Raw genomic sequence first — 14,968 nt, forward strand, 5'->3', positions numbered from 1 at the left:
ATGTGTTATTTATATGCAATGCTGTGTTGTTTTTCCCCCAAATCAGTAGAGCTTCAAGTTGTTTTGACAAACTAGAAAGTTTACTTTGCTTTTAAACACTACATACACTATACATGCTAATTTTGTCCAAATCGTGTACTGATGGCTCAATGGTTGGTTTCAAAACAGTCCAGGGCTGTCACAACTGCTGACCATAGAGTATATAGAGGGATGCATCAGACTATTCAAATACATTTGTAGAATTACATGTTTATTTCAAATTCTTTTAAACTAGACTTTTGGAAAAAAAGTGACATGCCTACTATATCAAGAGAGAAACACAATATGAATGAATAAGACAAAGACGATTCAATACTACGTCTGGTCAATGCTTCAGTCTCTTGAAATGGACTGACTGGTCTCAGCAGTGACATGCTATTACTGTATCCTCTAAGATGTGGATTGATTGAACATTTAATTGTGAGATGTTGAAACTGTTCACATTTTCACATTCTGTTGATATGTTTTATAATTCCTTATGCTTTAACAGTAAAGATATTCCAAATCACACCCTTTATCTCCTACAAAAAGTCAAACTACTACTTATTTGAAATGAGATCACCTTAAAGCGCTTTGATAGAAAACAAATAACTCATTTGAAGCAAATTCCTCCTCAGTTCATTTGTAAATTTTTATTACATTTTTTTTATTCATAACAGCAAGAATCAAATATAGCAATGCAGGCCCCATGAAAAAAATATTGAAAGACTTTTTTTCTTAACTACACACAACCATCAAAGTTGGCACAGCAATCCAAAAGTTATATTAACTACCCTTCATGACTTCAATTATTACATGATGATGTAGTTAATAAGACCAAGGCAAACACATTTCTCTTAGCCTCAAAGGTACTTTGTCCCACCTGTTTGTCATTTCTTCTCTTATTTCATTCATATTATTATATTTTATGGCTTTAGACTGTTGCAATCAATGTTAATCATTCTCTACAGTTGCTTTCCAGTCGAGGTGGCCGGCATGCAAACACGAGACATCCTTTCAGGGGGCCTGGGAACAGTAAAACAAGCAAAAACAAACTGCAGCAGACGACAGAATACATCATCTCAGCACTACAAGCAGAGAAAACAAATAATAAAAGGAAAAAAAAAAGTTCTGTTTACATTATATCATAAATGTAAGAGCGCGTGCTTGTAGGAGATGAGAGATGACTGAAATGATCAGGGCAAAAAATTTAAACCAACGAGTTAATGAGCAAACCACAGAATAGTTCCTCAGTCCGTATTCGCAATTAAATTCTGCCTGGTGTTGTACAACATTCCTGTTTGGTCAGTTTCATCAACTAGAAGCACAGCACACATAAACATAAAGAACGTACTTATAGCTATGGTGTTTGTGTTGCATGTATTTTAACTCTCCGAGTGGTGACACTTTAGTGAGTATAGTCTCTGGAATCTTTTTTTTTTTAAATAAACCACTATTCTATTTTTGTTTTTTTTTTAATATACATATTTGAATCCATTACATTGATAGAATATTGTATAATGTAAATACATCTTTCTGTGTAAATGTTTTCTTATTCAATATTACTGTGTTGTGATCTTTTTTTTTTTAAACAGTATATGTATTTCCTTTAACATGCATTCCTCTCTGAGTAAGGTAAGGAGACAGGACGTGTTGTGATTGGTTGGGCCTGGAAGGGTGTGGCCATGACACAAGACCTGTGAGTACAGGCAGGTTAGGGGACCACACAAACCCGGTCAGGCTCTTACGCTGGAGGGCAGTGGACGCCTCCTCCGGAAGGTTACCTGGCAAACTACAAGCTGCTGACAAAAAAGAAGAGCAACACTTGGCCTTTTCTGAAAGGGGTAAGAGAGTAAGAACTCGGTGCCCTTTTAATGCAAGCAATTTTGTTCAGCCTTTCATAAGATTTTTGTTGTTATCCTAGCAAAATTCCTCGTCATTATAGACATTATTATTTTCTTTTTTTATTCAAAATAAGATCTCAATATACATGATTCTCTCTTTTTTGACTATGTACAGAAGTGCAAAAAAGTCAACCTTTATCACCTCTATCGCCTCAGTATTCCCCACCCCACCCTTGTTGTTTGCAGTTGGCAACATAAGAAATGAGTGCAAAGACTCAGTTCCCTACTCACCGCGTTCACCTTGACCCCACCAGCAACGCCCATAAAAGTGATTAAATATGCAGCTTGTTTTCCAACATGGCCCAATTTCCAGGGAGAGTAGAAATATTAAAACAATAGTTACTATTTGAAATGGATACAGTAGAAAATAACATCTTTACTCTAAACATCTAAGAACTAGGTTTTTATAATAGCTTTTTTTTTCTTATGACTAGTTACAAACCTTACAATCATTAAAATATTACTCAGGTATTGGCGATGGTTGCCACAGTGACAACTGAGCCTCTCTGTTCTATTATTTCATCACTGTTAGATACTCATATAAAACATCTTTGTTCAAAGAACACAAAAAAAGACTAGAGAAATGAACAATATGCATACAGTTCAACAATATGCATAACGTAGAAAATATTGAGTTTACAATCATAATCATTCTAAAATTAACATTACATGGAATTTCAGGAAACTGTGCATGAGGAACACACAAACACACTGTACCTTATGTTCATTATCATAAAGATAAATATAATACAGTAAGCAAAACTAAAAATCCAAACCAATATCAACGTTTTTTTTCCAAACAAAATAAAACACTCCTTGTCTAAGAAAGAAGAAAAGAACGACGATTAAGATAAGAAAACACTGACAAAAAAGTGACAATTACATAGTGCTCTGTGTGTTAATACGGCGTGGATTAGGCAACTGGATGGTTCAAAATGGCATGTTGCATTGTGCTGACCCGATGGTACATTCTAAGGCTTTGGATGAGTAATACAATCGTTTAATATTCTTGCCACTTTCCCTGTACTATCCAACAATTAAATATGCCTGAAGAACACCCAGAACACAAACACAAAGAGTTCTAGAGATCTACTCTAAACATCGGAGCCTTCTTTGGGCTACGCATATTTTCAAAATTTAGCCCCACTAGTCTATCCAAACCCCTAATAACAGTGACACAAATAGACTTTGGCTGACTATCTGAAAAACAGTTCTCAGGTTTTAAACAAATACTTTTAAATATGTCGAACTATATACACACTACACTGAATCTACTTTGACAACGTGCCTTAAAATATGCATAACCATACAATCGGAAAAAAAACAAAACAATCCATGTCATACAAATCACATCTCCGTCACGGGATGCTTTGCAGATTTTTCACTTGTGTCACACAGCAGTTTCAACACCAACTCATCGCCCTGTGGCTTCCGAGCTATTCTTCATGACGTCTTCATCACAGAGAGAGTCTTTGGTCTCTCACACAGTTCAAAAACCCACGCACATTTCACAACTTTTTGCATGGACAGACAGCTCTCAGTTAATACGGATCCAGTCATTTCATGTCTAAACTACTGACATCAACAACAAAGTCAAAGAAGGAAAAAAAAAAGTTTCAAAACGTTATTCAGTTCGTCAATAGAAGATTTGGGGAAAGTAATCTAATCATCGGTGGTGGTAATGGGAATCACAGGTATGAGAAGTCATCAGATTGGACACTACATGCTGTCCAAGAGAGAAGATAGACGGATTAAAGGGCATTGTTGAGTTTAACACTGCTTGAATACCATTTATGTATTTTCTGAGATGTATGGCACTTTACAGGGATGCCTGCAAGGTTAAAGACATGTGCTTAAGAGATAGAAAGGTAGGCTACAAAGGTTTGAAAGACACCTAACAGACATTCAGTTGCTATTTTGCTTCTGAGTGCACTCATGTAAATTCCCTTATCATTGGTTTAACAAAATGAAATCAGAAACAAATCCTGTGCATGCATATGTGATTCAGTCAGATTATTTGTTTATTTTACCTCAGCTGAAATACAAGGTACACCTTTGTGTAAACAAATGAAGACATTTATGGTAAAATACCAACAACCAATGAATAAACAAACAGCATGTGATTCTTGGTCGAAGGACGTACCGATTCAGTCGGTTTTCCTGACGACTGCTTCACACATTTACCTCATATCAACATTCAACATATGTCTGGTGAATAAAGGTTAGTTGCCTCTGCAGAACCAAAGGCAGTCTTTTATGTAATGACGCTCTTTTCTGCTTTTGTGTGATAGTGAGCTTCACATGAAAACATTTCTAACAGACTGCATCTCCTATGTTAACATGCAGATTTGTTCCGAACCAGTTCAGATTTGGTTTTCCTTTCCGCTCTTGATGTTACGGGCATGAGGGGTGACTGCTAATCCTGGACTCGACACCAGCATGCTCCAGTTCCATCTGGACAGAGGTTTACAAGAATACAGCACATTAATTGTGATGGACATCCAATTACAATGTAATCAGCAGACAGGCCACACAATGACCGACTGAGCAAATCCCAAATTAATATTCACTGTTGATACTTTTCCAATACTTTCCTTTATAAAACATATTTTCTTGACAAAGTTACAGTGAAAGGGAAGTATGGCTACAATTAATAAAAAATCTATGGCAGATTACGTCCTTTATTGACGGTGATATGAATGTACTAGTTTGGGATACTGTGGCCCTGAGGATCAGAGCAACACACAGAAAATATTATGTTTTTTTTACAATACTAATTCAGTGTTACAGTGTATAATTACAGTGTAATACATCAACATTCTGTAACACAGGAGAGTTTTTGCATCTCTATACAAGGGCAGTCATGGCTGAGGTGGAGGAGTGGCCATCTTCCACAAAGAAGATTGCCAGTTTGATATCCAGCCCCTTCATGTGTTAAAATAATCTTTGTCAAGTGTATCAGACCCAGGCCATAGAGAGCAAATATATAAGGAGTGTTGGATGAGTGTGTCTGTGAATAGGTGAATTAGAAATAAAACCTTAAGTGCTTTGTAGAACCTAGTAAGGATTAAAAGGCTTTATATAAGTGTTTACCATCTTCAACTCCATTCCTGAACTCCTCTGGCTACCCATGGTCGCTCAAATCAAATCAAAGTAATTGCTGCATGCCCTTGAAGTGACTACAGGGCCTGCACTTTGAGATCTGAGCTCACTCATACAGGCTTATGCTCCTTCTTGACCAACCCGTTCCTCTCAGGAATACTGTAATGTACTGCCACCCCTAGACTATTCTCATTTGTGGTTCCACTTTGGCGAAACCATCTACCAAATGATATCAGAGCAGAGACATCCCTCTCTACCTCCAAGAGTCTCTCAAAGATTAATCTCTTCTTCACACCTCCAACTGCATAACACATCTAAGCTGGACTCACTTGGTCCTCTGTATAGGTTAGGTGTAGGTATTCTGTCAATTACGGACTAGAAACTGATTTAGCACCTGTTGTATTGACATGTTTTTTTACTTAACTAAATTCTGAATGTTGTTTCCTAACTTGTAAGTTATAGAACATATAAGTGATTGCAGTGTAGGTGTGTGATGTTTTTCCTTGTTTCTAGGCTTTATGCTAAGCTAAAATAAGAGTGTAGAGTGGTATTAACCCTCTCATTTTAATTACAACAAACATTCCCTGAAGTTCTACATTAAGTAACTGTTTAAACAAACAACTCCATCAGCTGTAAAAAATGCAGTTGTTGAAACTCTGTCACAAAACTCTTTTTTTTTTGTTTGTTTTCTTGGATTTGTGTTGTTGAAAAGTGTGAAATGCTGGAACAAGGTGCAGTACATACTGTTCTGACTGAGACTCCTACATCTGGGTCACATACTTGTGACTAGTCAGATGGTCTGCAGATATTATTGGAATCTGATTGAGAAGGGAAAAGAGAAATAGAGGGGGGTAATGAAGACAGAGAGAGAGATGAGCAGATGAATAAGTTGAAACAAGGACAAATGGCACTTGGTCAGAATAACTAGCAAAGATCATAGAAGAACTTAGCCTTGCGCACCATACATGCATTTTTCATTAAGAGGCACATCAGAATCAAAAGATCAGTCACTGAAAAGTCTGAGTTGATAAGAGAAGTAAGATAGAGTGAGAGGAGGCAGGAGAGGAGCAAACCTGATTGGCTGTTGCTGTTGCAAAGGGAACACTTGTGGCAGATGTGGTGGCTGCAGACACAGTGGCTGGAGAAGCACCGTGCATCATGGGTACTTGAGGAAAAGATCACACAGGCAGTTGAACCAGAGCAGATTTAAAGCTTTTTCATGCTTTACACTTCCCTTTCATGTCTGTGTATAGAAAGCTGATAAACATGAGAGAACGTTGTAGTTTTAATAGCTATAAGTTTGGCATGTTATTCTAGTTGTTTATGCTGTTACAGCTGCAGTGATGTATCAATTTGACAAAAGCTTTAGCCAGGGTAATTATACTATTTACCGGGACTCCTGGGTAGCTTGCTGGTAACTTGAAGAGCTGTCGGATGGCAGCGTGATTTTCATTTTAGTGCAGATGAGGCATTCATAAGAGTAAGAGTTTCTTTTTACTGAAAATATTTAAATGTTGATGAAAATCACTAAAATTAGCCACAACAATGATTACCTCTACCATTTTCTCTTCTACCAGTAACTATCCCTCATGTTTATCTGGCATTCCTAACCAGACAATAAAACGAGGTGCTCAAAGGGATAGAGAGCTTGGGATGGAGGCATAATGAGGGAGGGGAATTTGTACTGCAACAAGCATTAGGTGACAGACAGACCTGTGGCAGAGCAAATAGGAGGAACATTCCATATCACAACGATTTATTGCAGATAACATTAAAACACGATCAGAGCTTCAGATTTAAATGACAAAATGAAATTCTAAATTAAGACGTACAGTTCTTGTTTCATCAGCCACAAAGAGATTACATGTGCAGCTTTAAGAAGAAGTCAAAGCCTAATTTCTTACATTGGAAAAACGTGGTCACTTTATGCGGAGAGTTGAATGAGATGTGAGAGACTACAATGGGCTCAAAGATAATCAGTAAGGAAAGCTGGCACCTACCAACACTTGTTGCAGGTGTCATGCACAATATCGAGCCTGCCCATCATGCATTGCAACAGGGAGTGGAGTGAATAGGGGAGAGAAGAAATCAAGACAAGTGTTACAGAGTCAGACAATATTCACACTGGATTTGATATGAACAAACAGTGATCTGAAAATGTTAACCTGCTGGGTTCAATATAGTGGCTTAAGATGATTATTGATATCAACGATCAGTAACTGCTCAATTAATAGTTACTACGAAGCAATGAAAGCATATGCATGTAAAGTGGAAAAAAAAGTTTACTTTTCAATCACTCCCATAAATTCAGATGACAAGAAATTGTTGCAGTTGCCCCATTTTCCCATCAGCAGCTGTTTGTACTATGGAACATTTGAATGACCTCTTTTTTTGAATCCCTTAAGTGTGTTGTAGTGACCTGGCAGTCCTAGTGGGAGACATATGAGGATCTGAGTATCTCAATATCACACTGGGGCAGGCTATTTATAGGCCGTAAGATGAGAATATGGGCTAGAGTGTAAGATGACTATGCAGCGCAGTAGCACTGAGCAGTTCAAATAAGTTGTGCATTAGTGTACGTGTGCATACTATACAGTATATAGTTTTCTCCATCTATGAGCACAACATGCCCCCTTCACCTTTAAAATGACAGTTTCAGAGTTCCTACTTGATTTACTAAATCTTTTTTTTTACATCTGTTGTTCATCTGGTTCACTGTGTTACAGTGTTTGGCTGTGGGTGGATATTGGTGGGGCTGCAAAAGCATATTACTTCCATATGCAAAAATTAATCAAAAAATTAAAAAAATCTTTAAAGCGTTATCTTTCATAAAGGCCTGACTTCATTTATCCTAGCCACCAATTCAACATCCATGCTGTATGTTCACTACATATGCAGATAATTCCATGCAAATTTTTGTTATCATGTCCCCAAAAATCAAAACACCCATTCAGCCATTCTCTACTGATGCCAAAACATAATCTGTGAGGGTGAAACATGTGATCTGGCAGTCAGCAGTGGCATAACAATCACAAACATGGATTAAAGAAGACCAGGGCCTTACCTGACGGTATGAAGGCAGCCTGCTGCTGAAACTGCATGTTGGCCAGGGCCTGTTGGTACTGGAATACACCAGCATTGAACATTGTGGTGGCACCGTTGGCTTTTTCAAGTGCAGGTCTCTTTGGTAACGGAGGCAAGACGGGAGGGAGCCCCTGATGAGGGGACAACACCAAAAAAAAAACAGGATGGGAGTGAGGGAAATCAAAGGATGGTGGCAGTGACATTCAGGACAGAGAGAAGAAAGAATTACATTAGAAATAAAGTTGCTCCTCAATAAAGCTTCTACAAATTACAGCAAGCAGGCAGTAGACTACACTACTGCTGTCAGAGCAAGAGAGGAGTGTGGCGCTATATAACAAACTGTGACATCAGTCTAGCTAGGGACAACAAAAACAGTCCTCAGCACATTGTCATGAACCTCATTGTATGATTTTAATTGATAGTTACAGTAAGCAATACTCATTTTGAAGCTTGAAGTATGAATAGACCTTTCTTTAAAGAGAACTTAGTGACAGTAATAATTCAAAATATTGTAGCTACTCATTAATGGTCCATCAATAGATTTGGTAGTTAGAAAAAGCTGCACTGCCAGCTCCATGATAATAGTAGAATGTTAAGACTGTCATGACAACTCTTCAACACTTACTCATGCAGTATGGGAAGTGACAAAATCATGCAAAGACTACCGTACACTATGTTATCAGATATTTAACAATTGCCCATGAATAGCTTTGAAGATTCACCAAAGGTGATGAACTGACGGTAAAAAAGTCTTCTCATTTTAGTCCTTCTCTCTTTTTTTGGACTGTTACTTCTTTAAGAAATAAAATTGAGGACTGCAATCAGTTCATCACCTCTTGGCGTTTCCTCAGTTTAGTTAATTAATTACAATTGTATCAATCACACCACAGCTACATGCCAAGCTAAAAGGTGAAAGGTCATAGTACCAGGTCAAAAGTTGCGTCGAGGGGTCGCTTCAGCGATTTGACAGCCGACTGAGTCTTAATTAGCAGGCAGCGAGCACATGATGGCAATGGGCCAATGGGGTTCAAGCGCAATAACATAAACCAGCAAGCGGAGGTGCATCATGGGGGCAGCAGTGCAGTGTGGGTTGGTGAAAAAAAAACAAACAAACAAAACAACAAACAAACAAATAAAAAACAAATCATTGGAATGCAATATACACCAATTACAAGACTATGGCATGCACATAGGGTTACTGAAAGAAATTCAAGCTTTTGATGCCATTTACTTTTAGAGGAAAATTAAGTTTTATTAAAGATAACTTCAGTTCAAGTAAATGTTCTGGTCCAGAGAGGAGGATTAGCCAATAACCAAATATCTCATGTTCAGTCGATGACCTTTAGCATAATATTTAAAAAATCCAAGTTGGTAATCCAGATAATCTGATTTGACACAATTTGTGGTGACACAGTGATGTAAACTATCATAGACAAAGCCAAAGCTTCTGTGCTCTACAGTCAATAATTCTGTTTTGTGGATGTCTGAGCTAAGACTTCCTACTCTGGGCACCAGTCACTTTTTGACTGCAGATTGAATGAACAAAAAAAACTGGCAAGAAGCTGACGAGTTGAATTCAATTCACCAGAAAAAAAAAACTATTCAACCCTTATTTATGTGTTTTTTCCTGAAACTTAAACATAGGTACAAAAAAGTCTAATGAGGATAATTTGGTCAATATCTGTAGCCCCATTGTTAAGTTAGCATGTTGACCACTACTGTTCATTTTAAAGAATGTACAATCTAATTAAAGGAATTGATCTGGTCACCACAGTTCATATTTTAAACAGATAACAGGATAAAAACAAATGGGTACAGACTTATAATACTGTTTAACTTTGAAAGCAGGCCTAATCACATTAGGTCTTATTTGTTTTTTTGGAGTAATCAGAATGTCAAAGGTTAACTGAAATCGAGCTAATCCTCCTTTCTGGATTACCTGCTACACAATGTCATCTACAGCACTCGGCTGAGCAAAACCTCATTGTGTCCCTCGAGAGAATGATCACTGCATTGCAGAAACACAATTAAACCAAACAGTGCTCTCTACACAGTTGTCCTCTCAGCAAAAATTTAGCACAGCCTAACAAATATACAACTAACAAAGCAGCAAAACAAGGGCGGCAGGAAGGGGAGCAGAGGCCTCAGTCACATACTAGCATGATCACTACAGCCTGCTGCAATAAAGCACACGCTGACTCTGTATCTTTGGGATGCAAAATTAGTCAGAGCTGAAGAGAGCAGTGACAATAAAGATCTGAATGTAGAGTGTAAAATTTGCTCTGCCTACATAGGTTTTTTGTTGTTGTAGTGCTTGTGCTCCAAACTCACCTCATTGTTACAATCAAATATTGTCATGATTGTCATGACAAATCAAGTGAGGTTTGTTAGATAAACAATCTGGACTCTGGGTCACATTCTATTTGTTTGAGATGTCCCGTGGCTTGAGTGGTTCTTGGGTGGTGTAACCTGAAGACAGATACCTACCATGGCTGCTGCAGCCGCAGCCTGGTTGACTTGGTGTTGGGCGGCTTTGATTTTTGCCTGCAGATGGGCCGGAGGGTGAAAGTACTTGCACTTCTCCCGCGAGCAGCGGCCCTTTATGTAGTCCATACACACGGTGACTGTGTTGTCGTTGGTGTCAATCATAGTGCTATCTGCTGGGTGGGCAAAGCGGCAGTCGTTCTCCCCACGTGTGCAGTTACCTCGCTGGTATTCCCGGCATACCTGCATCACAAACATAAGGATTTTTGATCACAAGCCCAACATACAACACCTTCTTCCATGAATACACACAAACGTCAGGCTAACACACACATCATGAAGTTACTGTTCACTTTACTTCACATTTGATGAAGTACTCAATCAGTTCAGTCAGCTCAGAACTTGACAATCACTGCACTAGACAGAGCTAACCAATCTTAATGACGGATTCGGCCATTACTGAAGATTGATAAGCAGAACAGATTTTGACCAGCGTTTACAGGCTCATCAATCACACAACATGGCTCCATCAGTCAAATCAGCTGTGTTGTTGTTGTTCTTCCTGAGGTGGACAGAAGGGGGCAGCACCTGCATTAGCTGTAGCAAACTGAGAGGGGACGTGATTGCCTCACTATGAATGTAGGGGCTCAATGAGGCTCATGGGAAATATGAAGCTCGTTACCCTCAAGGGAGGCTGTAGTTGACGTAATCATCAGCCCACACAAGATAAATAACACAGACAAACATACACACAAGCCAGGCTCACATAAATAATGAGGCAGCATTTTTTTTTTTTTTTCAAAAAAAAATTTTTTTGACCCTGAATAAGCTGACAGATAAGTTCAGATCTCTCCTTGAGAACCAACTGCATTACACTCAGAAGCTATCCTCCATTAAATGAAATGTCATTTTGCGGTGTGTTCTATTGATCTATCTGCTATCGTAACAGAATAAGCGATCTAGCCAACAGGTCTGTTTACCTCACTGCCTTCATGCATAAATGATCTGATTTGTGGGGGAGTGGCTGCCAGACAAAAGGCCACCAGCACCGTCATCTACAATCTAACCCTGTTCTGCCTCCTGTCAAGATAGACAATCATCCACCATCTCTGATCAACATTGTGGATCTCAGTCTGTCAACTGTTTTTACGCTCATCTCTCACACTGTAACACATTCTCATAAAAATGTTCGCTAACCAGCGCATCCACCGATATTAATTCCCCACTGCTGCTACCATTACTAATCTTGCTCATGGCCTTTTTTTTTTTTTTTTCAAAGACAGACTGCCTTGTTGTCAGGCAGATGTAGGTGAAGTGGGTGGGGGAGGGAGGAAGAAGATGTAAGCATGGTTGATGAATAAAGAGAAAAGGATTGACAGATGGGGATTGAAGAGACAAAGGTGACTGTGGCTGCCACTGAAAAAAATTAGATGAGCAAGAGAAGATTAAATAGCAGCAATTAGATGTTGAGGGCAGCAGGTGTGGACCAGTTTGATTCTCTTAATAGTTATACATTAGCAGAAGCTAAACCAATAGAACAGCTTCACTGGACAAACAACAATAATGAAAAAAGGTCTGCTGATCATATTTCGTACCCATGGTAACTGCCCCCCTGGGACATTTAATACACCACTGCAGGTAAGCAACATGTGATTTGATGCATGCTTAGATGTTGCAATGTCCTGTAGCAGCATAAGAGAGAAAGTCAGAGACTGCAGGAAAAGATTTTCTTTAACAAGCCCGCAGGATTGTCTTCTAAAATAGGAATTTCTCAAGGAACTCAGGAACCAGTCTGCAACTTTATCTACGACTGGTATGTGTGTCTGTCCACAGAATTCCAGCTATGTTTACTTTGAATGGCACACACTAGAAACTAAAACATGTAAAAAAAAAAAAAAATTATAAAGTTTTAAAAAAAGCTAATATATGAATGCTCCCGAATCAAGACAACAAGACAAAGACTTAAAGTGAGATTACTATATCCTTTACTGATCTACTAAACTTTTGAGCCAAATACTATCTTGTTTTTTGCCAGACTTTTTCAATTCTCAGTTGAATTAAAACACACATGTTGCACTGTTAAAAACAACTATTTGCCTCCAAATATCCTCAACCACCACTTCTTTCATGAAATTCAATCACTGCTATTTCCTTTGTTTCTGTTATCTTTGTCTCCACTTGCTCCAACCTTCGACTGATGACCACAACAGGTCTAATAATTGATTTCCAATTTCCTACTCCATCTCTCCTTCCCGTCATTGACCCGTTCCCTCACGCTGCATGTTGTCCACTCCTTCACTGCTTGTAGTGACTTACTCAGTCTCACCCCCATTAATTACGCAGCTACCAAACATTACAACTTAAATGTAACCTTGCTAACGTTCTCGCACGCCTCCTACCTGCCTCCAACGATTTTCCCATTATTTCGCTGCAAGTGTTTCCCGGGTGGAGCTACATAATGGATGAGATTGACTTACTGTCCAATTAATGTTTATCAGAGCACACAAGGAGAGGGGGGCCTCATAAGGTTTTAAATGACAAATTGCTTTCATATAAAAAAAAATAATTTAAGGGACAAATCTGTACAGAGCAACTTAAGCTTGTCTGGCACAAGCTTAAGTTGCTCTGTAAAACGTGTCTCCTGGCTGTTGTGGGAAGTGACAAGGATGTTTGCAGGGAGATTACTGTCCTTCTTTATTCGCTTAAGTCTCGATAATGACTACATTATGGTAATAGAATGTAGTTACTGTAACAGCAACTGTGTATCAGATGCATAATTAAAGTCTACAAACATAAACTGTTGAGGCAAGACTCTCAAACCCATGCTTTTAATATTCAAAGAAGTTCAGCTCACATTTCAAAGCCCAGTCTGTCTGTGTAGCTGTGAAAAAGATCCTTGCTGGGTGCAGCATTTACTGGAGCTTTGTTAATCTGTTTTCTAATCTATAACGGATAAAACAAATATGCAAATCCTGTCATCTGTGTGATCATTTGGGTTTGTGTACTGTATATTAATTTTCCTTTTATGTGGTCACATTTCATCCTTGCATCTCTGTGTGTGAATATGTGTCTCACCTCCAGTCTGTCTGTCCTCATGAGCTTCTGTGCAGCAGCAGCGGCAGCAGCAGCAGGTACAGGGACACCGGGGTTGCTGGTGACCAGTACAGGAGCACTGGGCAAGATGTCAGCGGGCATCAGCCCGGGCGACACGGGGCCAAGGTAGGGGTTAAATGCAGCGGCCGCTGCTGCAGCAGCATTGGCATTGGTTGCAAGGCTGGGTGTGACTGAAAACATGGGCTGCAGGGTACAGGCAGAGTAACAGTTAGTAAAAATTCAGCTAATCCAGTGTCTCACAAAGTCAGTTTATATAGAAACTTTAGTTTATCACATCTCTCAAGTAACGCAATATTTGGATATACAAATGATTGGTAAATGAATAAAAATGAAATGCAGTTGTCTTTAGTAAAGCACAGCCGGAATTTTGGCTGAGGAAAAACATAATAATTAGCTTACAAGCTTACATTTATGAAATATAAATACATGTTCTTGTCTGGCTGAAAAACTATCATTTGCATTACATTTAGAGGAGGCTTACAGTTAGTATATCGCATCATCTATCCCCTTTGATGAGACAGACTCAAGTGATTCTTACAACAGATAGCAGCAGTAATTATGAGGACGCTAAGTTGTGTGTTCATGTGAGGTGGGAGGGGGGCTGTGCGGTGCTGTCTGTACGCATTGTGCTGGATTTCCATAGAGAAAACATCCTCCTTACCCTTCCACAATACCTCAAAGAGGGAGGCTAACAAGTAAGCTAGCTGACATAGCACACTGCAAGTTTTCCCTGCACGTTCCTGACCTCAGCCCCAGTCTGAGGATTGTCTCTTGAGCTCCTGCCAAGAGGACGCAGTGAGTAATAGAGCAATGGCAGCAGCCAGAGCTGGACAGCTACATTCCTCCCAAAACCTCCTCACTGCTCTGGGATGGCTCAATAAATAAGAAATGACGTTGTGGACTTCCTAATTCCTCCATTTCTTTGCCCAGGAATGTCTGAAGAATTATGCCCTATCTCCAGAAAAATAGATGTGCTCAGGTATCATTTTGAGAAACTCGCAGCTCAAGGTTGAGATGGGAGAGACACGATGTCTTAAAAAATGCTCACAGTCACGAGGTTTTAACAATGCAGTGATGTCATCCTGCGAAGAATTAGTGACCTTGCTTATCTCCTTTTTTGGATGTTGCAGATTCCTTCTGTGGTGTAATTTAAAACAGTTAAACTGAGTGTGTGAGTTGTGTAAAATGAATAATGTTTTGCTCGAGTGGTGTCTGTCTCTCCCTTATATGACAGGGATTATGCATTTTTAAACAGAATGATT

General features: G+C 39.0%; 1 protein-coding gene across 9 annotated transcripts in view; it reads right to left on the reverse strand.

Moving 5' to 3' along the window:
- Positions 1-652: 652 nt before the first annotated feature.
- The window catches only part of LOC140314217 (muscleblind-like protein 1), a 67,312-nt gene continuing 52,996 nt past the window's right edge, over positions 653-14,968 (reverse strand). For 4 of the 9 annotated variants that reach the window (XM_072392336.1, XM_072392330.1, XM_072392329.1 and 1 more), the window contains 8 exons: positions 13,668-13,889; positions 10,596-10,835; positions 9,035-9,088; positions 8,089-8,239; positions 7,025-7,060; positions 6,098-6,189; positions 5,769-5,842; positions 653-4,376 (listed from right to left, as the gene is read on the reverse strand). In XM_072392336.1, coding sequence (XP_072248437.1) covers positions 5,786-5,842; positions 6,098-6,189; positions 7,025-7,060; positions 8,089-8,239; positions 9,035-9,088; positions 10,596-10,835; positions 13,668-13,889 — 852 coding nt within the window. In that variant the 3' untranslated portion in view covers positions 653-4,376; positions 5,769-5,785. The remainder of the gene's footprint in view (positions 4,377-5,768; positions 5,843-6,097; positions 6,190-7,024; positions 7,061-8,088; positions 8,240-9,034; positions 9,089-10,595; positions 10,836-13,667; positions 13,890-14,968) is intronic. The other 5 variants (XM_072392331.1, XM_072392332.1, XM_072392334.1 and 2 more) reach the window with 5 other exon arrangements.

Source organism: Leuresthes tenuis, unplaced genomic scaffold (genome assembly GCF_036924035.1).
Source record: "Leuresthes tenuis unplaced genomic scaffold, fLeuTen1.0.hap1 SCAF_9, whole genome shotgun sequence".
In the NCBI taxonomy this organism is placed as follows: Eukaryota; Metazoa; Chordata; class Actinopteri; order Atheriniformes; family Atherinopsidae; genus Leuresthes; species Leuresthes tenuis.